Source organism: Amblyomma americanum, chromosome 3 (genome assembly GCF_052857255.1).
Source record: "Amblyomma americanum isolate KBUSLIRL-KWMA chromosome 3, ASM5285725v1, whole genome shotgun sequence".
NCBI classification, from domain to species: domain Eukaryota; kingdom Metazoa; phylum Arthropoda; class Arachnida; order Ixodida; family Ixodidae; genus Amblyomma; species Amblyomma americanum.
Window position 1 is genome coordinate 42,796,834 of NC_135499.1, and position 25,825 is coordinate 42,822,658.

The window sequence follows — 25,825 nt, forward strand, 5'->3', positions numbered from 1 at the left end:
AGAAAAAAATCCCGTGTTTACTAGCTTCCAGCACGGGTTTAGAAAAGTATTCTCGACAGTAACAAAGCTAATTACAGTAATAAATTCATTTCCTTCCTGTATAGACGAAAAAGACGAAATCAATGCAAAATTTCTGGATTTTAGGAAGGCATTTGACAAAGTTCCTCATGATAAAATAATTTTTATAATGAAAGAAATTGCCCTTCCTGATATTTTAGTGACATGGATTACTGCATACTTAAAAGACCGCCAACAGATTGAGGTGGGTGGACAACGTTCGGGCTCTCTTCCAGTTTCATCCGGTGTTCACCAAGGAAGTGTTTTGTGCCCTCTGCTTTTCGTTTTGTATGCCAATGATATTGTTCAAGTTGATGTTAACCAACCAGTGCATATTCGATGGGTAACTGACGATTGCATTTTATACCGAGAAGTTACAAATAAGGAATATCAAAGCGATCTGTACAAATGCTTAGAACAACGTTTTTGAATGGTGCGACCGATGGGGCATGATTCTCAAGCTGATAAAAGTGTTTGTATGCCGATAACCCGAAAAACCATACGTCACAGCTACACATATAAATTAGACTCTCTCCCTCTTCAAAAGGTATCTAACTACAAATACCTAGGAGTAACCATAAGTAGCAATCTACCGTGGAACTTGCCCATAAACAACGTCTGCTCCGTGGCATTTAGAAAATTGTGCTGCTTATGACATAAACCAAAAAATGCTCCTTCTAACATTAAGCTGCTTTGTTATTCTTCAATAATACACCTAAATTCGGATATGCTTGCATAGTGTGGGACACGTATACTAAATTTAACGTAAAAAATTTGGAAAGAATACAAAGAAGAGTTGTCAGGTTTATTTTTAATGAATATGGAAGGACTGACCCCCTACCACGTTGATTGAGATTAATAAAATTGAACCACTTGAACATCGGAGAAGAAAACATAGGTTAGAATTCATTTCTTTTTATTACATAACAAACTTGGTTTGGATCCCTCATCATACTTAACACCAACCAGACAAACTCGTCAACACAATCCCAGTTCTCTAACCCCTCACTCGCTAAAACAGACACAAGTTTTCGTTCGTTCCGCGCACAAATAACAGACTGGAATCAGCTAATTAAACCATTGTCCCATGAGGTTTAACCAATTATTGCTATATTGTGTAGTTCTTTAGAAGTGTTGCGTTTTTTGTGGTTTGATAGACTTGTTCTTCCACCCTGCTTGGACTGTGTCCGCAGTATTTTGTAAATAAAAAGTAAATAAAACCCACAAGCCGGAATTCCCGTCTAGAGTCACTGTCTCAGAAAAGAACTGTTGGCAACCTGCAGTTCGACGGTACCTACAAAGGCAGTTAACTAGGATGAACTTTGAAGATCCTTTCCTGGTTCGAGGATCGCACGAGATCGTCCAAGAACTCAACCAAGAGCTCAACCTGACCGCTTCTGATACCATCGGTTTCTCCGTAACGTTGAAGAACTTTATTATTCCTTACCGCATAAAGTGTTGTTTAAATCCTGAAGAGAGTTGATTGAAGAGACGGGAGAAGTGCCTTTTCGTAATTTTTTCAGGTGTCAACAGTGATAACTTTCTAACGATATTAGAATTTTATCTTGAATCGACGGCCATCAATTTTAATGATCGTTTTATACTCAAAAGGCTGGCATTTGTATATGTTCTTCAATGACTACCAAACTGTGTGACATCTTTGTTTTGTTGATAAGCGCATGAACACTTGACTAAAGAGCTTCATGTTAAAAAAAATTTCTAGATATGTCGATGATTACTTGGTGATTCTTGACAATTCGCATATTTCATCCCTTGAAGACGCAGTCGCAGAAATTATCACGGCTTTGAAAGCCGCAGCAGGAAGTTTAAAATTCACGCTTCCCTGCGCAAACAGCATACAGTTTTTAGATCTCAGAATTTGTTTCAGAGCTAACCACATCTGTTGGAAGTATAACCCTAGGGCACAAGAGACCCTTCTCCGTTTTAACAGCGCTCATTATAAAATCATAAAATGCGGGATTGCCATGAACTGCATCAACGCCGCCTTGGAAAAAACTTGCCGACATCAAATGACCGATAGTGTTAATCATCAAAAGTCGAGCGGCTAAGCATGTCTGGTTTCCCTGATGGTTGTATTTCAGCTCTTTGTGGGAGCCTAATACAGAATAGAAAGAGAAGTAAAGGAACGAATGATAAAGAAAAAAAACAGAAAGGCACTAAGGTAATTCCGTACCCACATAAGATATCCCACAACCTGAAGAAAATTGCCGGCCGATACAACGTTGAAGTAGTTTTTTCTGCTCCATGCAAGTTCTCAAAATTTGTCCAATGATAATAAGAAGGCGCCATGTGGGGCTGCATGGCCGTGAACGCCTCTCCGCAAACGTGGCTTGTCCCAAAAGCTGCTGTCGCACTACACAGGACCTCTTATTGTGCTCTCTCGGCTCAATGACCTGAACTACGTGGTCTTCACAAGGCCGCCGCTGTCGGCAAACACACGTTGTGCACGTTGCGCGGATGAAGATCTGATGTTCTCGGAACCCTGGCTGACTGGCCCAGGGGGCTTCGTCTGCGAAGGGGGATATGTCACGCGACGCTGAAGCCACGACGAAGAGGTGAAGAGGCGCCGAAAAAGCTCGCCATCTTTGCGCTAAGGCACAAAGCTCAGGTCGACTCACTCGTGTAAATAAGGCCGTAACATAATTAAGCACATGAAAAATTTCACAGATTGTGCAACAAATGTCTTTTATAGGATTGCTCTAACGTGTAAACAAGGGCACATTGTCCAAACAGGGCACTGTTATAACGAAAGAGCGCTAGAACACTTTAAAGTAGTTTAGATTGGTATCCGTGGCCATCTTGATGTACATTTCCGGACTTGCAAATGTAAACCAATGTTTAACAAGGCACAGTTTCTGGGTTACGCCAAGGGTAAGCAGCCGCGTGAAACCATGGAAGCTTTCCTTTTTAAGAAAGCTGATGACAATAGCGTCAGCATGCACGCCTTCACTGCCATTGCTTGAGAATGAAATGGCTTTTTTTGTAGGAATGTGATTAGGTTTTATCTCACGATAGCTCAATTTATTTAAACGTCCAGTTTTTTTAATAAAATCAGTTGGAAGTGCAGCACAGTCCTGCCGTGTTTGTTCCTGGTCTTCTGAGTGTGTTTTATTTATGCTGCGAATCTTGTCTGCATTATGAATAGCAGCCAACTGGCCCAAACCACCGTGCTACTGCAGCTTTATGAACGTAGATTTAGAAAATTCCTTCATATCCCCACAATTTTCCGGCCCACCCTACAAATCACACTGCACATTTACGGAAGTTGATACGCTGTTCAGATGGTCAGAACGAAGCCATGAACCACATTTCCCGGAGTGTTCAGTTAAAGCCGCGGCGCAATGGTCCATCTCCGGTTGTAAATAGAAACTGAGACCACAGTCAGGGTCCTCTGGTAGCCCCTATAAAGCCTGCACCATACCTTCATCAGCAACGTGCATGCTGTGGGTGCACAGGCCGCAGCTCAAGCATCCGAAAATGAGCGACTCTCTCAAAAGTTTGCTCATTATATCCAGACTGTCACATCCCTAGCGTCTACCTATCAGCGCTGAGAAAAAATAATGGCGATATAAATCATCCGATGAACAGCAAGGAATAAGCCGAGAAAACTAAGCGAAAACAAAGAGAAAACTCGCAGTGATGCGCAGCAAGTGATTTTCTTCTCACAGTGCTCGCTATCTACCTTCTCGTCGTAGTAACATGGGCTAAGCTGTGGGAGCAAGCGCCCTCGCTCAATTTATTTTTTTTTTCAATCTGTGCAACTCAATACTGACTCGAGAACATCGCCTAAATCGGCAAGGTAGCATGCGCAGAGCGTAACGCATGTGTGCAGATTTGGGCCTCTGGAGGACGCTTTACAGCGGACCATTAGTTGAAAATTAATGGAGAAGTTAAATATTGCAAGCATGACATCTTTCATTTGCCAGTTCATACCATAGTTCACATATTTTTTTACACCTTACAGCCGATTTCATTTGATCCTGCTGTATCTCCAGCGGGGTCAACTCTGCTATCAGGCTCTAGAGAAGTCGATACCGCTTTTTAACCGTCGAGCTACTCAACAGCAGACGACTCTGGCCGCACCGCAGCGGTGGCCTAGTCGTTTGAGCATCCGCCTCGCCTGCGGGAGGTGCGGGGCTCGATCCCCAGTGCCGCCGGGTACCCACCGGTGATACATTGGGTGAAAGCTTTCCCCTGCCTGGTGCTCGGCTTCTTTAGGTTGAAAAGCTTGGAAAGTAGGTCTCTGACCCCACCTTGTGAAATGGAAAACTACCTAGTGCCATGGCGCTCTTTGGCCAAAGCTGCCCTTACGCCATAAAGTTTCGTCATCATCATCAACGACTCCGACCGCCAGATTAACCGGGGCAACGCGTCTACATTATCCAAATAACGGACCCAGGCGAGGTGGTTTCTGCTGGGATCCCTATAAATTAACCACCGTTCCTGTTCCGGTCACTGTGAACAAGAGTATGGGTATCGAGGCGTCTGTTCTTTTAACGCGAGAGCGTTTGTAAGACAAGTCGGAAAAAACTCGCAGCGTCGGCGGCGGCGTCGACTATGTGAAACCTCGCAGCCGGAGCAACCGGTATGACGTGATGATGCCGCCGCTCCGGCAACTTAGGAGGGTCATAGATCACGTGACTTCGTGGCGTCATCGCAACCTGCCCACCCGATTGTGAGTGAAATGACCACCCTGGCAGGTGGCAGTTAATGATTGCTCGCGAGAGGTTTCTCGGGAAGAAAAACATCTCACAAGCCCCACCGACGGCAGTGCCTGCCATCGCACGGCGGGGGTGCATCGGTTAACCACTGCGTCAATGCGGGAGGAGTCGTGTAAGGACTCCCAGAGGTGTATGAATGTGAAGCCGAGAATGGCAATTCCGCACATATCGAATCTATTGCAACACAACCTTAAAGCGGAGCTCAAGTGTAGTTTTATTGCGAAAACACTGTTTCACGGGGTCAAACTTAACCATGAACCTTGTGGGGTCCCTGAAGTTCAGGGGCAGAAATAAAATACATACCACCGCGGCTCGGTTGCGAACCCGCGGGGGCGCAAACAGATCAGCTTCGCTGGCCGCCGCACGAGACCACTGCACTATCGCCGCAGCCTCGAGTTAAACACACTCTCGCTCTGTGCATTGCACATCGTTGTCTCTATCAACTTCCGTCCGCGGCGCCAACAGACCAGATAAGCGTAACCTCCAGCAGAGCTTAACCCGAGTCCAATACCGTCGCGAGACGTGCCGCCGACCCAGCAAAACAAAGCAATGAGCCAACCAGGCTAACTACATGCTTTTGAAAGTCTACTGGGTTTAAAAAAAGCCCTACCGCTTTTTTCTTTTTTCGATTACGGTAAGTTAATGTTTCTCTAGATCAGGGAGCTGCTGAAAAGAGGCCGAAATTTTCTGATTTGGTCAGACATGACAGCGTGAAAACAAAGCCGCAGCAGTGGCAGTTTCAAAAACCCTGCTTAATTCTAGGCAGCCTTCTGAAGCTTTGGACAAAGCACCTGAAAAATGGAAAGTGAACAGAACGCTCTGCTGCTTCGGGCATGAGACCTCGCAGGCGCCCACCACTGGTCGTTGCCGTAATGCTCAAAGCTACTGCAATGTCTTGCAAAATTGGTAGTTTTACTACGCGCTATCTTCTCCTAAAATGCGTGGTTTTGTCGTTTTTTGCTCTTGCGCTCTACGTGCAACTGAAATTTTTGCATATCTGCAGAGCGACTAAACGACGGGCAACCACGTGTAACAAAATTTTGAGTAAGGAGTAAGCATGGTGTTTCCGTAAGATACTAGGGCACTAGAATAATCTAAGCAACATTTAGAGCAAAAGGAATACATAACATTTCTGTTTTAGCTTTAAAACCACGATTCTAGATTCGTTCAAGACCGTGTAATAGAAGCGGCTAACGGTCGAGACGATACGACGCGACTACAGAGTCGAGCTACAGCGCCCTGCTCACCGAGGCTCGCGCGAGCAGCCAGCGATTCCTCAGTGGTTCGGAGACGCCGCGGCAAGTCGCTCTCGTAGACGATGTCGCTTCGCGGGAGCGTCGTGCCGCCGCTAGGGTTTGTGAAGGTCGCGTGGCCGCCACTCTCCCCAGTGCGCCCGTGGTCCGTGGTGAACAGCGTTGCCAGGGTCCTCGCCGCGGCCTCGGTGTCTTCCTGGTAGAGCGACGGGGCGCCCTCCTGCAGCGCCGTCATGACCCATTCATATCTGCCGCCGCCGATGCGGAATTGCACCTCTGGAGCACGAGAATGGAGCATCTGCTCTACAGGGTACACAATATCCAGGTGTGCGATAGGAGCACGCCGTAAAAAGCCTCTTGCCCATTTCGTAGGGTCGGCGCGAGGCAGTTGAAGTGACTGTAGTGGAAGCTACATTGCGGTAGCATTTCGAACCATCAACGTGGCGGTGCCGTGGCGGTGGCGGCGCCGCCACGCTGTCTGTGGTTGGTCACGTGGTGCGGAGCAGCTGCCGGCGGCGCGGCGCCATGGCTGATCACGTGCTTCGACACCTGGTTGGTCACGTGACCAGTCACGTGGTGCACAGCAGCTGCTGCTGCCGGCGGCGCGGCGCGCCGGCGAAGCCGAGCTGCCACAGCTGTACGCATGCGCCGTGTCAAGTGGGAAGAAGATGAAGTAACGCCCAGCGAAACGGAGCGGCGAAAGGGTGACTGCAATTCAACTAAGCAAGTTCCACGCGACCAGCTGCAGCTATCGCGTCACGCCAGGTTTAACGAGAGGTAAACCATCGCCAATTTTTTTCTAAAATCACAGCACATCTGTAAGATGAAGGAGCGCAGAGTGAAACGAAAGAAGAGAAAGAAAGCGACAGACACGGCAGTGTGGTATCATTCAGGAGAGTTACAGAAGTTATGGAAAGATTGGTTTATGGTTTATGGGAGTTAACGTCCCAAAGCGACTCAGGCTATGAGAGACGCCGTAGTGAAGTGCTCCGGAAATTTCGACCACCTGGGGTTCTTTAACGTGCACTGACATTGCACAGTACACGGGCCTCTACAATTTCGCCTCCATCGATATTCGACCGCTGCGGCCGGGATCGAACCCGCGTCTTTCGGGCCGACAGCCGAGCGCCGTAACCACTCAGCCACCGCGGCGGCTAGAAGTTATGGAAAGAGCTATGACTTTAGCAATCTCCTTGCCAATTTCTGAAGAAAAGAAGTGTTCCTTTTAAATTTCGGTGTATGATTCGCCGATGTTTGACGTTCTCCCCGAGGCCCAGTAAGCCTTTAAACACGTATTTATTTAAAGACCTACTGAAACACTCATAACCTTGTGATCCGAGAAGAATGTTTGAAACTCTGTTAACCGCAAATATGGAAAGCACTGATTTTCCTTAAGCTTCTCGTTTAACGTCTCGTGAGTTTTGTTTACTGAAATGGACCTTTCAGCCAGTTCGCGTAAACGCTGTGTTGCCAAAGGAATTGTCCGCGACCGTTTCGGCTCCGGGCCCAGGCGCTTATCTCCAGACAAATACACTGGGAGGTGGCTATCTCCTACTGCAGAATGTAGCAGGGGTCTGTGACTCATGTCGTCAAGTGGGCTGCATGGCCAAAATTGTATTTCCAGTTGCTCAGTATTCGAAATGGGAGAGGACGAAAGAGGGATCAAGCAGACGGATGGTGCACCTCACACGTTTTGATCGTTTTTTCTCGAAGGTCAAAGTGAGGTCAAAGGTCAAACAGGGATTCAAAGCTGCCGTATGATTCCATCACCTCGGTTTTCAGAAGAACAAACTACAAAGAGCGAAACACAACGCAGTCTTGTTATTGTGTTCTAGTTCGCTGTCGCATTATTTGTACGAACAGTACGTCTGGTCGATAACTAGTTAATAAAACATGGTGAGCAATCGGTTCGCAGAAGCTCAGGAAACGACGGACGTCCGCCCGTACGCTGGTTCAGGATGACGAACCATACGTAGTCAAGCGTACAGACAAGCTCATGTTTCTATTTTGTGCAGTTGTATCATTTTTTGTGTGCGATGTATGTTTCCTGTTATTAAGTGACTCAGCCAAATCAGTTTGTTATTTCATTTTAATCCGGCACAATCGAGATGTTTACCTGGCGATGGAAGAAGACGGGGTCTATCTATTAAGAGAAGCAACTACCACCATCACTGCAACAGAATGAGAAAAGCGAAGATTTAGTGACGCTTAGAGCGCTGACCAGCTCAGAAAAAAATTGAGGTGCACTTAAGTCTCCTTAAGTGTGGAAATGCAAAAGCTGGATGGATGATGGATGGACGGACGGACGGATGGATGAATGGACGGACGGACCGACGGACGGACGGACGGACGGACGGACGGATGGATGGATGGATGGATGGATGGATGGATGGATGGATGGATGGATGGATGGATGGATGGATGGATGGATGGATGGATGGATGGACGGACGGACGGACGGACGGATGGATGGATGGATGGATGGATGGATGGATGGATGGATGGATGGATGGATGGATGGATGGATGGATGGATGAGGCTGAGCCCTTTAAATCGGGCGGTTGTTCAAGCCACCCAGCCATGACTTGTGAAATTTTACTCTTGTCTTGATATTGTATGCTGTCCGCCACTTGCGCCCTCTGCTGGGCCAGCGCCGTACATTACAAGGGGGTTTTCAGTGGGTGCCGCATGATGTCGCTACTGCTGCACGCCCAGCACGGAGGAAATTTTCCGGAAAAGGAGATTTGGTGCTCGCTCGATTGCGACATCTGTAACTGATCATCATGATTATCAGTTTGAGTATGCTCACTGCAAGGCAAAGACCTCTCCCATGTCCCTCCAATTTAACCTTGTTAGAAGCTTCTTGAATGATTAGAAGCTTCTTGTAAAATATTTATGCCTGACCCTGCAAAATATGCGTCCATATCGTCTACATGGATTATAATGTCATCTCCTGGACAAAGGTTACTACTTCATTAGTATATAATAAAAACAACGTAAGTGCTACAACAGAGCCCAGTGGCACACCAGATGCAATCTATCCGATCTCAGATGAAAAACCGTTTACGATAGTTGTTTGAAGTCGGTGAATAGTGAATAACGATAACGGAACGCCGCGTATTCCATAACACTCCGTTTTTTTCAGCAATACTTTGTAGTTGACTGAATCGAACGCTTTCCACATCTCTAGAAATATGCCAACCGTAATCAATTTATTATATGTGTTTTCAATTAAGTTTTCTTTAATATCCAGCAAACTGGCCTCAACTGTTTTCTTTTTTTTTTGAATACGTACTGTTGCTTGGAAACAACACTGTTTTTGTCTAGAAACAATGAGAGGCGTGTTTTAATTATATGACCTGCAATCTTAGCGAGAACGCAAAGAATGGAAATGGGCCAACAATTACTTAAATCATTAATGTCACCCCTTTTATGAATAGCACTGACACGAGCCATTTTCAGCAGCTGTGGAAAAATACCTATTTTGAGTATGAGAGCGATCATATTGTCACGGGCGGTACAGCTCGGTTGGATACGTCAAAGTAGGTGACTGCAGCGGACGTCAGTAGCAGTCCCAAAAGCGGAGCGTTCGCAGCCAGACACTTCGGCTTCTTTTTCTAAGGCCAGCTCGCGCGCGCATTCCGCGCTCTCGTGGTTCTAGTAGAACGACGACGATGAATGGGCGGTGTCATTACTCCCCGGCAAAAAGAAGCATCGTGCCGATGCTGGGAGTGAGTGGAGAGGTCGGAAGGACTGAACGGGGTTAGTGGGCGAGGCTACCGATCGTGATAAGGCTTCAGGCGGACCACGTGAACCACTTCAGAGCACGGGGACCGTCGGGACTTCTGAAATCCATCGGGAATGACCTCGTAGTTGAGGTCGCCCAATGACCTGACCACGCAGTATGGTCCGAAGTAGCGATGGAGGAGTTTTTCGCTCAGTCCTCGTCGCCGAATGGGGAACCACGCCCACACACGGTCGCCAGGCGCATAATGGACGTCGTGACGGCGCCGATTGTAGCGATCTGCATCTCGAAGTTGTTGGTCCTGAATTCGAACTTTGGCCAGTTGGCGAGTAGCTTCGGCGTGTTCCAGGAACGTGTAGGTATCAGTGTGAAGGCTAGAGTCGTCCAGATGTGGTAACATTGCGTCGAGCATCGTCGTCACTGCACGGCCGTAGACGAGTTGGAATGGGGACATCTGCGTTGTTTCTTGCATGGCCGTATTGTAGGCGAAGGTGACATAAGGAAGCACTTCGTCCCACGTTTTGTGTTCAATATCGACGTACATGGAAATCATGTCAGAAAGGGTTCGGTTCAGTCTTTCAGTCAACCCGTTCGTTTGAGGGTGGTACGACGTTGTTCGGCGGTGGTCGGTATGACTGTAAACCAAGATCTCCTGCAGCAGCTCAGCCATGAACGCAGGGCCTCTGTCAGTGATTAGCACTTCAGGTGCCCCATGGCGGAGGACGATCTGATGCACGAAGAACTTAGCGACTTCTAAAGCGGTGCCGATGGGTAGAGCTGACGTTTCTGCATAGCGGGTAAGGTAGTCCGTCGCGACAATTATCCATTTGTTGCCAGAGTTCGAACGTGGGAACGGACCCAGCATGACCCAGAATGACACATCCCATTCATCGTCGTCGTTCTACTAGAACCACGAGAGCGCGGAATGCATTTTCTTGCGCTGCTTCCCATGTGAAAGGTGTGTCCGACCTTGTTAGGGGCGTCAGCGGCTCGGCAATGCGAGCAAAATCTTTCACGAAGCGACGGTAATATGCGCACAATCCAAGAAAACGGCGGACAGCTTTCAGGTCTTGCGGCGGCGGAAAATGGGCAATAGCTGTTGTTTTTTCAGGATCAGGCTGAACACCGGCTTGATTCACAACGTGCCCTAAGAACTTCAGCTCTGTATACGCAAAGTGGCATTTCTCATTTTTGAGCGTGAGTCCAGAAGTCCTTATTGCTTGTAGGACCAATTCGAGGCGGTGAAGATGCTCCTGGAAAGTCGGGGCGAAGACGACAACATCGTCAAGATAGACGAGACACGTCTGCCATTTTAAATCGGCAAGGACGGTATCCATGAGGCGTTGGAAAGTTGCCGGTGCAGAGCACAGTCCAAAGGGCATGGCCGTAAATTCATACAGGCCATCTGGAGTAATAAAAGCTGTTTTTTCACGGTCCCGCTCATCGACCTCAATTTGCCAGTAACCTGACTTGAGGTCCATCGAAGAAAAGTATTTAGCGCTACAAAGGCGATCCAGAGCGCCGTCGATCCGGGGGAGAGGATAGACATCCTTTTTGGTGATTTTGTTTAAGCGACGGTAGTCTACACAGAACCGCAATGTTCCGTCTTTCTTCTTCACAAGGACGACTGGCGCTGCCCAGGGACTCCGGGAAGGACGAATTACGTCGTCGCGGAGCATTTCCTTGACTTGGCGGCCAATAGCGTCGCGTTCAGCGGGAGACACTCGGTAGGGGGACTGTCGGAGAGGGTGCACGTTATCGTCCGTAATAATGCGATGCTTCGCTAGGTGAGTTCGTCCAACACACGATGATACCGAGATGATGTCGCCGTAGCGCAGAAGAAGATCTTTAACTTGCTGTTGCTGCGTCGGGGAGAGTGCTGGATTGACGTCGAACGTGAAACCAGTGACTGGGCTCTGCTCTTGCGACAACGACATTGTGGAAATACTGGGTGTGCTGCTGACATGGGCGATGGCATCAACGTGAGCCACAACGGTTCCCACGTTCAGATGTTGGTGTGCACCACCGAAATTGGTTATCAGCACTTCTGTTTCTCCGTCGACGAGATTAACGACTCCTCTGGCGACAGCAAGGCTCCTGGCAAAAAGAAAGATCTGGCTGCCTTCCGCGACGCCTTCGAAATTCCGCACAGTCTTGGCGCCGACAGAAACCATAATACTCGAACGAGGTGGGATGGTGACGTGGTCATCCAGGATGCAAAGTGCGGTCGGATGGTCTGGATCTCTGTGTATTGCGTTCTCTATGGAGAAACACACGGCCTTTGACTGGAGGTCGATGACCGCTCCATTCTCGGTCAAGAAATCCATCCCGAGAATGACGTCACGTGAACAATGTTCGAGTATAACGAACGTTGCCAGGTAGGTTGCGCCTTGAACTGCTACTTTTGATGTGCAAGTCCCGGTCGGTGTAACTAAGTGACCCCCGGCTGTACGAATCTGTGGGCCCATCCACGGAGTGGTGACCTTTTTCAGAGTGGCGGCGAAATTTCCACTGAGGATAGAGTAATCCGCCCCTGTGTCGACGAGCGCAGTGACGTCTGTTCCGTCGAGGGAAATGCTCAGGTTTGCTGTCGTAGACGGCGTGTGAGCGGTACGGCGCGGTGTTCGGTCACGGCTGCGGTGCGGCGCGGGTTCATTTCGATACGTCAGGTGGCATTCCCGTCGAGTCGGCGTTTCACGGTGTTGGACGGCATTCGGTCGTGGCATCGGGTGGCCACCTAGTTGCGGCGTAGGAGGGTCTGTTACATTTCGTCGGTGAGCAACCTCCCCCTCAAAGGTTGCTGCTTTTAGTTTTCCTGGCGGGGGCTTGGCGACCTTCCCCGAGGAAAGTCACCGTAAGACCGACGACGTGGGGATGGCGACCTGCGGGTCCCACCGGCAGATTCGGCCAGATAATCGTTGATTTCTCTGGGTCGCTGCCCAGGCTGCGGACGTGGTGCATCTGCAGGGAACCCCGGCAGGCCCATCTGACGATACCTGCAGTTGCGGTACAGGTGGCCCGGCTCACCGCAGTGATAGCAGAGAGGACGGTAGTTGGGAGTGCGCCAGATGTCACTTTTACGGGGATACGATGGAGCAGGACGAGCAGGTGGTTGCGGCCGAAAAGAGGCCGGGGTTTCCTGAAGACGAGTCGGCGGCGGTTGTGCGCGATGAGCAACAGCGGCGTATGTCATTTGCGGTGGGGCTGTGGACGGCTGAAAGGGAGCTGGTGTTGTAAACGCCTGTTGCACCTCTTCCCGAATAGCCTCGGATAGAGCAGTAACCGTTGGCGCAGGCGGCGTAGCCGGGAACAGCTTCTGGAGCTCCTCGCGAACGATAGCTCGTACGGTTTCGCGAAGCATGTGGGTGTTACTATGTCCGTGGTTGCCGCAGTCGTGGCCAAAGGTTGACGCTTGTATTGCCGAAACCGCATATCGAGTGTCTTTTCCATGGTGGTTGCCTCCGACAGAAACTCTGCGACCGTGCTCGGTGGATTGCGAACCAGTCCGGAAAAGATTTGCTCCTTGACACCTCGCATAAGGTACCGGAGTTTCTTCTGCTCTGTCATGTCCGGGTCAGCTCGACGAAATAACTTTGCCATCTCTTCGAAGTATACCAGTATACTTTCATTTGGTAGCTGGGTTCGGGACAGAAGGAGCAGATCGGCCCGTTCTCTTCGAATCACCGTGGTGAAATCCTTCAGGAACTGGTCTTTAAATACGTTCCACGTCGTTATGGACGACTCCCGGTTCTCGAACCACGTACGAGCTGCGCCCTCCAGCGAAAAGAACACGTGTTGAAGCTTGGAGTCTTCCGCCCATCTGTTGTACCGGGCCACGCGTTCAAATTTCTCCAGCCAGTCTTCCGGGTCTTCGCCTGGAGAACCTTGGAAGATCGGTGGCTCCCGAGGCTGCTGCAGCACAACAGAAGGTGAACTAATCGTCGTCTGCATGCCTATTTCGGGCTGGACGGTCGTCGACGATGGCGCTGAACGAACCGCTTGGGTTGAGCGAGACTCCAGAAGCCCAAACTCGGGTTGAAGGCCTTTGAGCCGGCGGCTGCCGTGGTGTACAGGCGTCACCTCGATGGCAGATGACCCTCGAGGACTTGAATCCCTGCTTGCTGGGGGAGTCCGAGGCATGGAATGCGTTACCCAGCACCTCCACCAGATGTCACGGGTGGTACAGCTCGGTTGGATACGTCAAAGTAGGTGACTGCAGCGGACGTCAGTAGCAGTCCCAAAAGCGGAGCATTCGCAGCCAGACACTTCGGCTTCCTTTTCTAAGGCCAGCTCGCGCGCGCATTCCGCGCTCTCGTGGTTCTAGTAGAACGACAACGATGAATGGGCGATGTCAATATGTGCTATTGGTGTCGCAATAATACCTGCTGCCTTTTTCAACCGGATTGAAGCAATGCCGTGAATACCTGGGGCACTATTACTATGTAAAGGTTGACTAAGGCTAATTATTTTAGCATCAGTGCATGGTGACAGAAAGATTGAATTACTTTGTTTACTGGTTACATAGACTAAGACATCTTCATGGAAGACTTCAGTAGATTTTCGGGAGAAGAGAGAAAAGAAATGCCTATCAAATTTATTAGCCAAGTCAACTCCGTCCTATAGTTTGCACCGCGTATGTGGTGTGAGACGGGTGCGTTGGTTTTCTTTTGGCTAGGATATCGTTAAGGGTGTTTCATGTTTCCTTTGAACCATAAGACTTAGCTGTATTTCGCAAATAATAATCACCTCTTGCTGTTTTTCAATCACTACCCAATTTATTACAAAATTTTTTGAATTGAGGGAAACAATAGTGTATTTTCTTTATTTTAAACGAGAAAAAGTCGCTTTTATTCTATGAGGTCACATAGTTCTTTTGAAATTCGCGGCTTTCTTGATTTTCTGTAGGTTTTGTACCTAACAAACACAACAAACTAAACCTCTTCCATGTATTAGTGCACTGTTGTTGCAAGGTCTTTCTCTGTACTGTAGCCTCTCTCTAGTGTCACTTTGCATGTGATGCATTGCTTTGTAGATCACTTTGTGTTATTACGGGCGATTAGAATTCCTCTGTATCGTCTCTTTAATTGCTGCATAAAGCTTGTTTTTTTTTAGCCTTTGGCTCCTACCCATTCTCTGGCTTGCGAGCGGCGAAAGCTGGGCACCTAACGAGCACCCCCTTTGTCACTTGGTGGATGTAAGAGTGTCTGAGAGTGCTCGCAACAAGTGCGCAGTGGTGGCAATGAGACGGCTAGGCGGTCATGCCGATGCTAGTAACTAGATGTCGCTACTTTTCCAACATGGCTATGACGCCGCGATCATACCTCGGCAAAATACCAGTGCTCACTAAGGCTCACTCACAAAAGTTTGGTCAACCTATGGGCTAACTCAAACTCGCACTCACAGAGGCCTGGACTCACTCGAACTCATGAACTCAAGCTCACTTAGTATTAAACTCCCTTGGGCTGACTCAGACTCACAAGTCATCAGGGGTCAACAACGTGTAAAGACTCACGACTATCTCAGACTCACTACTCATCTGGGCTCACTAACTCATTTTAACTCACTCACATTTCGACTAACGACTCATCTGTGCCCACTAATTTCGACTCACGACTCATCGGCGCTCATTCATTCGGGCTCACTCGCCCATTTCAACTAAGGAGTAAGCCAGTCTCGCCTTGAATCACGACTCCTATAAGCTCGAACATCGAACAGCGTTTTACGCCGGCCTATATGTTACGCGCCTGAAGGAACATGTAAATGTGGCGACTATGTCACCTGTATTAGCACTTTTAAGAGCGTTAGCTCTTATTCGTCATGTTTCCCGGTTTCTTGTGGTCTGCTACAAGCTTCCTTCGGCGTGAAATTTTCAAAGTCCGAGGACTTCAAGATGGCCGCCCCATACTAAATCTATCTATCAACCTAATTGGTTATTCATGCGTGGCGTCACTAGTAAATGGAATTGGTGATTGATTGGTGAGGTCACTGATTTCATGACAGCAATGAAATTGCTTTGCATCATCATCTCGATCAGAAGCGTAATTAATAATTATTACGAGTGCACAGGAATTTCGACCGGACTGACCACTACTGACCATGATGTGAATGTGATCCCGGATTCACCAGAGCTCAGATCATGATCTGAACGTGAGTCCGGACTCATAACTCAGATTGATATCTGAACGTCAGTCCGGACCCACCACGACTCGGATCATGATCTGAATGTGAGCACGGACTCATGACTCAGATAACGATCTGAATATGAGTATAGACTCACGACTCAGGTCACGATGTGAATGTGAGTCCGAACTCACGACTCAGATCATGTGAAATGAGCGTGAGTGAGCCCGGGTTTGTCCAGTAATGAGTGAGTTCGTCGACCTCAGACCACGACACAGCGTTGGAAGCTGCATCGAGACACCCTAAACATGGCATCGCCCATGAGAAAATGGTGCATATGCTCATGCACATCGACCTTTCGGCTAAGGGCTCTCTGGGCATTGCGTCATCTCTCGCTGGGCTGTTATGCGCACCCGCGCTAGTCTGGCACACGCGGCCGCGGAACCGGTTTGCAGCAGCCCGAAGAGGAGGCGTTTCGACGTCCTCCTCGCCCGATGAAGAAGACTATACGTGCACTGGTGTGTAGGAGCGGTATGCGCCATCTATGTTAAAGTGACACTGAGGAGAAATTGAAGTTGGCTTGTATCGATAGAATACCAGCTCCTGATCACAAAAACGCCGCTCTTACTGAAAACAAAGCTCTTGTAAGGTAGAAAATAGCAAGAACCAAAATACAGGTATCGCCACCACAGGCCAATCTCGCAAGTACAAGCGTGGTGACGCCATTGGACAAGAGACGCCACCTTGGAGGAATTTTCCATCCTACATGGGCCGCGAATCTCTGAGGCTGACAAAGGTAGGTTGCGCAGATTAATATTGAAGTAAGTTTTGTTTTAAAACCAATAGTGCACTTTTATCACACAAGGAAGGCAGGCAAAACAATACCTGAATGTTGGAAGCAAAGAAAACTGATGCTTGGCGGCGCCACAAGCGGCCAGGAGAGTTTCGATTTGTTATGGCGCTTCGCGTCTATGAGCTTTGCGTGCCCCGTGGTTTTGGTTTTGACGCGCCTCGATTTACAAGCGCCGAACAGCAGAGGAACTCCAAGTGCCGCTTCAAGTGCTAGTTAACCTTTGAAGGAGCCTGTTAAGGCTTGTCAGGTGATCGCAACGGTCGATGAAAAGCTATGATGGCACGATGGTCGGTGATCGTACAAGGCAGCACTTGTGTATTCGCACGCTTGCCCTGCGAAACATTCCCGGCTGTGCCAGTCAACTCCAAACTACTTAACGGAAATCGTTTTTAGGGACGGGAGACAAGGTACAAGGCAGTTCAGGAAAATTGCCGATGGCCTAGCTCTGTTAGGCCAGGATATACCTAGCGAAAGCGCGGAGATTTCTGCATCAGAAGAGTGCATTCACTAGATGCGCCTTTATAGACGGCTGTAACTTGAGCAGTCGTGGTACCGGCAATAAAAAAAAAAGCAGTCGTGGCGGAGTGGTAGCGTCTCCGCCTCAAACGCCAAAGGCCCTGGTTCGACTCCGAACCTCAGCACAGGACTTCTTTCCTTTTATTCAGTGAGTGGGCGGGGGTATTCAGCGGCTCCCATGGATGCCGCCGCCGCCGAATACGTTCGTTAGCGGTTAAGCGCAGGCTCTGTTAAGGCGCGTTTATGCTGCGCCGAGGCGCGCGCGCGCGCTGCACGGCGAAGTCCCCTTCGTCAAAGCGAGACCCTCTATACTCGAACTGCGCTTGACCGCCGACGCGTTCGGCGGCTTCGGCGCACTCTGACCGCACTGGCGGGGGGAGACTTGGAGCATGTCTCTACTTCGCGCCGAGTGCGCCATCCGCCGCCGCCCCGGCCAGACTGATTCGGCTCCGCGGCGAGGTGCGCGTTGTATTCAATAGCTGCGGCAGTTGGGCGGAGCTGTTCTTTTCGAGCTCGGCTAATTTAATAGATCCACAGTACATATCTGAAGGTACATGCAAGTGGGCGAGAGAGCCAGATCCAGTGCACCCGTTGGATCTAGCGGAAGCCGTTGAAGCGTCGTGCGCCGGCTTTGGTTTCAAGCAGCCGACTTATAACGCGACCGCCCTTGAGCACCCGTTTGTTTTTTGTGGCAGAAAATAACTTGGTCCTTGCAACCGTGAGAGACCTCGACGCCGCCTGCTGCGCCGTGCAACCGCGCCGTTCAAGGAATCACAATCCGTTGGCCACAAAGCGCCTGTCAGCCTCCGATGGGCGCAAGGCGCCGACATTGTCCTGGCCCCTTACGACTCCCCGCACTGGGGTTATGATATTTAGTTTGCAACGGCTGCTCTCTGAGGAAGGGGGAAACCACCCGCCGGCGCCTAACCTAACCGTGCTCCCTCAAAAGCATCGCACGCTCTGTGGGGCTGAGGTCGCTGAAATGCAGGCCAGAGTTTTTGCGAGAGCTACGTCGTCGGGTTCGGGAACGGGATCCATCGTAACGCTGGCAAGACGCCGGTGCAAACGTAAACGAACCGACGGTGGCGACCCCCGATAGATGCCTTCAACGTGCGGCGGTGGTAGCTTTCATTTCGGCAGCTGCTAGACCGCACCGCTAGCCGCCAGAAATCACGGAGTCTCTGTTTACGTCGCGTTTCACGTCACTCCGTTCTGTGTCGTCATAAGAGTTCTCGAGTTTGAATCGGAGCGGCGGGAAAATATTTTTCAACTTCAAATCCAAATTTCCTTGAAATAAATCCATCTTTCGCTCCCGGACAAGCGTCAACAAAGCCATGAAATGCCGAACTATTAGATATTGCTAAGAAAAAAATTTGATAGGGTTCTCCTCAGTGTCCCTTTAATCTCTTTCGCCTCACTGCATGCAAGACATGGATTGAAGGTAGGAGCGTCACCTTTTAAACATGGCAGTGGCTGTTGCCACTATACTCAGTTTTTCCTTTATTTTTGTTTACTCTGCTGTAAGTTGTTAATACAATTCGCCATTTCCTTAAAATAGTCTTCCTACACTTTAAAACTTATGTCACCTCTCTGCTTTTGTGCCACCAATCCTCCAATCGCTTTTTGCTCATTTCCACCGCAGATTTATTTACATAACTATTGTTATCTCAAAACCCTAAGGCCTCAGGAAGAGTGACTGTGCCTGCATCGACATCGGGATGGATACCATCACATTTTAGGAAGAGGTGTTCTATTGTTTCTTCATATTTACCACACACAGCACATGTGTCATCTTCTTCGTTAATTTTTTTTCGGTAGCTGCGCGTTCTAAGACACCCTGACCTAGCTTCAAAGAGAAGGGCACTGCCTCTTGAATTATCATAAAACGTTTCCTTCCTGATCTGCCTTTTCCAGCATCGATATAGTTCTACACTATGCTTCTTTGCCATTGAATCTTTCCAATTTTTACCTGCGACGTTTTTAACCTGTTGTTTAATGCTCTTTCTTTCTCCTTCCTCGTTTCTGGCAAACTTACTGGCCAGCTTTCTAGTTCGTTTCCGCCACTGTGTGTCAAAGCTCTTTCTGTACAGGTATTTAAATACCTTAGCTGCCCACCTGTTTTCATCCAATTTCCCCAGGCGTTCTTCGTATAGTACTTTACTCTGAGCTTCCGATGCTTCGAACGTTGCGCAGCCCATGTCCCCCTGTACTGCCTCGTTTGTGGTTTTCCCGTGGGCACCTAGTGCTAATCTTCCGACAGTTCTCTGATTTACTTCTAATCGCGACGGAACTGCAGCCCTTAAGCATAGAACCGCATTCCCGAAAGTAAGCCCCGGCACCATTATTCCTTTCCAAATACCTCTGAGGACTTCATACCTGTTGTACCCCCACAATGCCCTATGTTTCATTATCCCGGCATCTCGTCGCCCTTTCGCTATGAGAGACTGTTCCTGCTTTTCCATGTACATATGCCCGTTGTTTACCCATACTCCGAGATATTTGTATTCGGCCACTCGGGGTATTTCATGGCCTTGTATTGTAAGCTCCTGATCAGTTGTGCCGTTGAAAAGCATCACGCCTGACTTAGTTGCGCTAAAACTGAAGCCTAGACTGTCTCCTTCGTCTCCACAGCAATTCACCAAAGTTTGCAAATCTTCCTGGCTATCGGCTAACAGTACAATATCGTCCGCATACACTAAACCCGGTAGTCGTTGCTCAACAGCCTTTCCGCCTAATGTGTATGACAGATCATAACCTAGATTGCTTCCTTGTAGCCTTCTTTCCATACTTATCATATAAAACATGAACAGCAGCGGTGATAGAGGACAACCTTGCCTTAATCCTTTGTGTATCTGGACAGTTGTTGTACTCTTAATTCCTTCCCATGTTATTTCAACTTCATTTTCTCTATATATTTCCTGTAGAAAATTAATTACCTCATGACTGACACCTTCACCTTTTAATATGATCCACAGGAGTTCCCTGTTCACGTTGTCGTATGCACCGCTTATGTCCAAGAAGGCTAAATACAGAGGTCTGTTTTCCGCCTTAGCTATTTCTATGCACTGGGTAAGCACGAACAGGCCATCATCTAAGCGCCTACCACTTCTGAACCCGTTCTGAAGTTCTCCGAGTATTCTATTACTTTCTACCCATGGCTGCATTTTTATTTTCACCGCCTGCATCGCCAGCCTGTATGTAACTGATGTTATCGTAATCGGTCGGAAGGATTTTATGTTCGTCTTATTGCCTTTTCCTTTATAAATCAAATTCATTTTACTCTGTTTACAGCTGCGCGGAATTTGCTGATCCGTTATGACTGCCTCCAATACTCTTACCAGCGTTTCCTTGCCTCTTGGGCCAAGTTCATTAATTAGCTTGATTGGAATTTCGTCGATCCCTGCTGACGTACATCATGGAATATTTGCTTCCGCCCTTTTCCAGTTAAGATTCGTCAGTTCCACGCTGTTTTCTGTTGTGCTGTCCTGTGTTGCTCCCTCATTTGGGGTGATTACTCTATCGTCTTTCTTAAATGACTCAGCTATAACTGATGAAATGTAGTTCACAGCGTCATCTCCCTCTAAACATTTTCCTTCGGCATCGTGAATCTGTTCCTGCTCTCTGTGATTCGCTTTGCCCAGCCAGCTTATATGGTTCCAGAATTTTCTTGGCCCCCCTTTAGTTGGATCGCGAACTTCAGCCAGCCAGCGATCAGAGGACTGCTTTATTTTAGCCTGGACGAGGACCTGTACTTGCTGTTTCTTTTGTCGATAAGATTCCCATTTTCGGCCTATTTCCTCTTCAGATAACTGCGCCCTCTTTGCTTCTCTTGTATTCCCGTGATGCCAACCGTCGTTGTTCGATGGCCTCCCTAATTTCCTTATTCCACCAACTTCGTGGCTTCCTCTTTCCTCTCCAGCGGTTTTCTCCTTTTACTTGTTTTATTTTTGTACTAATGAGGAGTTCTGACTTATTATAATCCCGCTTTTCCATGGGATGTGTCTCTATTACTTCCTCTATGCACGCCGCTATTTGCGCTATTTGTTCGTCATTTAATTTTCCGCACTCTTTTTGACTCCCCTTCATTTATCTTTTGAGCAGGGCTCCAAACTGCAGACTAATACGCTTATGATCACTACCGAGGCTGTACTTCCCCTCTTCGTCTATCTCCATCACTGCGAGCTTGCTATACATCCCCTGCGAGATTAAACAGTAGTCAATTGTCGTTTGCCTGTTACGGGATTCCCACGTGATTTGTCCCTCACACTTAGTTTCTCTATTTGCAATAACTAGGTTGTGTCGCTCACAGAAGTATAGCATCAACTCCCCGTTATAATCTATAACAGGAAGACAGTAAGATCCAAACACTACAAGACAATAATCTATTAGACAGGAAGATCCTATAAGACAATCCAATAAGACAGTAAGATCCAAACCGCAGTTGTGGCCGAGGGGCTATGGCGTCCGCCTCAGCTGCGGAAGGTGGCTGGTTCGAAACCCACCGCCGGCAACCCACCGGCAAAAATGGGGTACAAGCGTCCCACGGTCCGGCGCCCGGCCTCCTCAGGGGTGTACGCTTGGAAGAAGCTCCACAAACCCCACTGCGCCCTCCGGGGCAAAACCAGTTTCGAACACAATCACCCTGCAAAGGTGGCTCGTGAGTAAGTTGAGAGGTGGCAACGAGTGTTGCGAGTTAGGTGAAGTTTAAATGAGTGCGCTCTGGGAGAGTTCAGCACATAAAAACCGAAGCGATGGCCTTGTGGTAAGCATCCGCCTCGCATTCGGGAGGTGCTGGGTTCGATCCCCAGTGCCGCCGGGTACCCACCGGTTTTTAATAGGTACATGATTTCCCCCGGCCTGGTGCTCGGCTCTTCTGGGTGGGATGCTAGGGAAAAGGGTCTTGACCACAGTTGCTCTGATGGATCAGCGATAAGTTCCGCCGTCAACAACGTTAAATCCGCCTCGTGCGGTAGAAGCCCATTTCCGGCACGGCCGCTATGCGGCCGTGCCTGAAAGGTGCGGCATGATCACGCTGAATGGTGCATGTCTCACGCGAAGTGGCAAAAGAGGGAATGCCAACGTTCACATGCATTTCACCTGGTGCAGCGTTGATCGTATTAAGGGGTTTAGCACTAAAGTTATATTTTTGCTTTTCTTGAGGCCCCAACATTTCGAATAAGCAGAGTTCTAACGCCATTCTGCCTTGCTGTCTTCTGCGCGCGCTGCGCTGCCTGCAGCTAGCGCTAAAGGATAGCAGTGGAACGACCTAGGTACCACATCTTTACGATAAGCTCTAGTCTACGCAGTTCAATTGGTAAACCGAAATACGTTTTTAGATGGAAAAGAACCGCCGTTAAGCACGGAGCTGTTCATTCGGAGAGGAGTAGGCGCTCACCGAAGGCTGTGGCAGTAATGGTTCTGGCTGAGGTTGGACGCCATCGGCCGGGAGAAGATGCTGAGGCTCCGTCTGAGGCACCGTGCCCGGCTCTGGATGAGGGGAGGTCGCGGCGCTGGCGGAGTGACCGTGGGACACTGGCGACGGTGTGCCTACAGCACTGGGCGTCTGGGCTGCGTCAGTTGCTTCGGCTGTGGCGGGATCCTGTTGAATGAAACACTTTACTTAATGGAACACTTCATCTTTAAGCATATCACAACGTTCTTGGAGGAAAACAACTTTTTATCTGAGTCCCAACATGTTTTTCGCCGTGGGTTATCGACTACGACACAGTTATCACACACTACCAACGATTTCTTCGCAACTCTTGATACAGCAGAACAAATTAAACTTAATTAAACTTAAGCACATCTTAGAAAATAAACAAATTCTGCAATGACTTGATTCCTACTTATCACAGCGGCAGCAGTGCGTGCAGATCTCTGGTTTAAGTTCGTCGATCACTCCAGTGCTTTCAGGAGTGCCGCAGGGCTCAGTCATCGGGCCACTTCTTTTTCATATATATTTAAATGACCTGAAGTTCGATTCTACTGCGCAGGCTCGTTTTTTGCAGACGACTGCGTAATTTATCACACAATTCTCTCCGAAGGCAACTAGCTAATTTTAGATAACTATTTAGGGTTTGTGAGTAATTGGTGCAACAACTGGAAAATGTCATTGAATGTTAGTAACAAATGACCATAACCAAGAAAAATTTCCCTTCCTGTACTCTTACAAAGTTAACAGCGTCTCTCTTGAACGGGTAGATGAACTTAAGTACCTTGGCGTAACGATCAGTTCGAATCTAAGTTGGAGCCCGCACATTAATAACATAACCTCAGTGGCATCTAAAAGACTATGGCTAATAAGATACCGGCTAAAACATGCTTCCACTAAAACAATGCTTGTGGTATACTTCCCTAGTGCGTCTATTACTCGAATATGCCGACCTAGTATGGGACCCGCATACGAAAACGGATGCCACAAGTATAGAGCGTACCCAAAGAAGAGCACTACGTTTCATTTTCAACGCCTACGGAACACAGGCATCGATATCTGATCTTCTTAGCCGTTCCGGTTTACCCACCTTGGAATCTGGTCGCAAAATGCGTCGCTTGAAAATGTCATTTGACATCGTCAATAATCACAACAGAATAGACTTTCAAACTTACATGCAGTATAACAGAACACGACAAACTCGGCACAAACACGATAAAACAACTGTAGTGCCCAAATGCAGAACCACTGCATATAATCTGTCGTTCTTCCCAAGAACGATAGCCGATTGGAATGCGTTACCTCGCGAAGTGGTCAACTTATTGTCAGGCGAGACATTTTTATCTGCAATCAACCCCAGCCGGTCAAGTTAGGATATTTTGTTCGATTCTGGATTGTTGCCCGTGTCGCGTTTCGTTTTCGATTTTAATGCAAAGTGTTTGTTACTCGTCTATTGAGTTGTTCCGCAGAAATCTTGCTGCCTGCCTGCAGGCCTTCTCTTTCCCTTTTTTCGTTGTTTGCTATTGACGAAGCACTGTGCAATTGTATCCCCACTCCTGCCTTGGCCACCAAAAGGCGGCTGGCAGTATTGAATAAATAAATAAAAGCATCGGTCCGGTCAGCTGAAGTAGTCAAGTCAAGCTTACTGACATCAGTGCAGCGTAGGTGATGCTATTAGGCAGCGGGCGAGCGCCGCACGGGTGACTTCAGCCCCTGGCCACGATGCGCTTCCGCGGTCAGCCGAGGCGGCCAGTGCTAATGCACACATGCCGCTGCGCATGCACTCTTGGCTCCCTGATGAAGTGGTATGGCACGGTATATGGTATGGAAAGGTATGCTGTGGTATATTACGATATGGTATGGTATACGGAGTCCGTCCTAAGGCGCCATGGCCTATGAGGGACGTCGTAGTGGAAGGCTGCGGACTAATTTCGACCACCTGGGGTTCTTTCAATTGGTTGGCTGGGGCGAACCATGCAAAGCTAAAGTCTGTGGCTGACTAGAAGCCGACGCCGCCTTTATCGCGGATGCGGATATTGTCGGCTTGTTGTGGTGAGACAACAGTAAAAGCAGACAGGCAGCGCTTCAAGGTCTTGACAACGGCTCCCGTATTATGATATCACGTGCCTGCGATATCACCTGAAAATCATTATTTATTTTTATAATTATTTTTACTTTTTAATTACCGATACCTCAAGAGCCTTGGGTGAGAGCTTTACCTGAGGCCTCTATTGGCTGCCCTTTCCTGCTCACTAACTTTTGTCCCTAACCGAGCTCAGGCTAGTCAAGTACGGTGCTGGTTTCGAGCTTAGAAGTAGGCCCTCCATTTGAGGAAGCAGGGAAGTGGTTGTCATGCAGCTATCTTGGTCAGTGCTCACTTATTGAGAGAGTGGTACGCATAGGAGCTTTTTTATCTCGCAATTATGTGAACTTCAGCAGTAAAATATGTCGGAAAAAATAATCTAGCCACACGTGCAATGCCTCCGTGACCAATCGTACTCATGACTACGGCTTGATTACAGTACCTGGCTGGATGGTGTGGGAGTGGCTGTGGTAGTCGTGGTGCTGGGAGGCGCAGACTCGGTCTGCTGCACCTGCGTGGTTTCGTCGCTGTGGCGAGACGCGACCTGGGGTTTCTTCTTGCTCCTCTTCTTTCTCGCCATCCCACGTAGTCGCCTCTATTCACCGCCACGACGCGGAAAGCAGAAATGCGTGTCCGAGGAACCGCGCGAACACAAGGCAATCGACGATGGCACGCACCTGCACCGATACAGTTCTTGCCGTGGAAGGAGGCGTTCAGAACATGGCTGTCACTTCTGCTTCATCGACTTCGTTGAGTACGCGGAATGCATGCAAGTCATCCGACAGCGTTTCTTTGTTTCTAATTATCCTCATACTTCCTCGAATATGCCTTTCAAATTAAGCCGGAGAAATGGGCTACTCTAAAGCGTCGTGAATTGAAAGTCCCTTTGTGAATTAGGGTTCTGTATTATACGTCCTCAATTAGTGAGAATATATGCAACAGAAAAAGTCGCCACACAGATAAAAGTCTTAAAAACCTGCATATCAGTGAAAATAATTGGAGTACAAGGTTAAAGAAGACAAAGA

General features: G+C 48.5%; 1 protein-coding gene across 1 annotated transcript in view; it reads right to left on the reverse strand.

The window, feature by feature from the left end:
* LOC144123702 (uncharacterized) overlaps nt 1-25,519 on the reverse strand; it is a 40,409-nt gene extending 14,890 nt beyond the window's left edge. The window contains exons 1-3 of the mRNA XM_077656483.1: nt 25,243-25,519; nt 22,682-22,885; nt 6,047-6,272 (exon numbers count right to left, since the gene is read on the reverse strand). Of these exons, the coding sequence (XP_077512609.1) occupies nt 6,047-6,272; nt 22,682-22,885; nt 25,243-25,380 (568 nt within the window). The 5' untranslated portion in view covers nt 25,381-25,519. The remainder of the gene's footprint in view (nt 1-6,046; nt 6,273-22,681; nt 22,886-25,242) is intronic.
* Nucleotides 25,520-25,825: the final 306 nt, after the last annotated feature.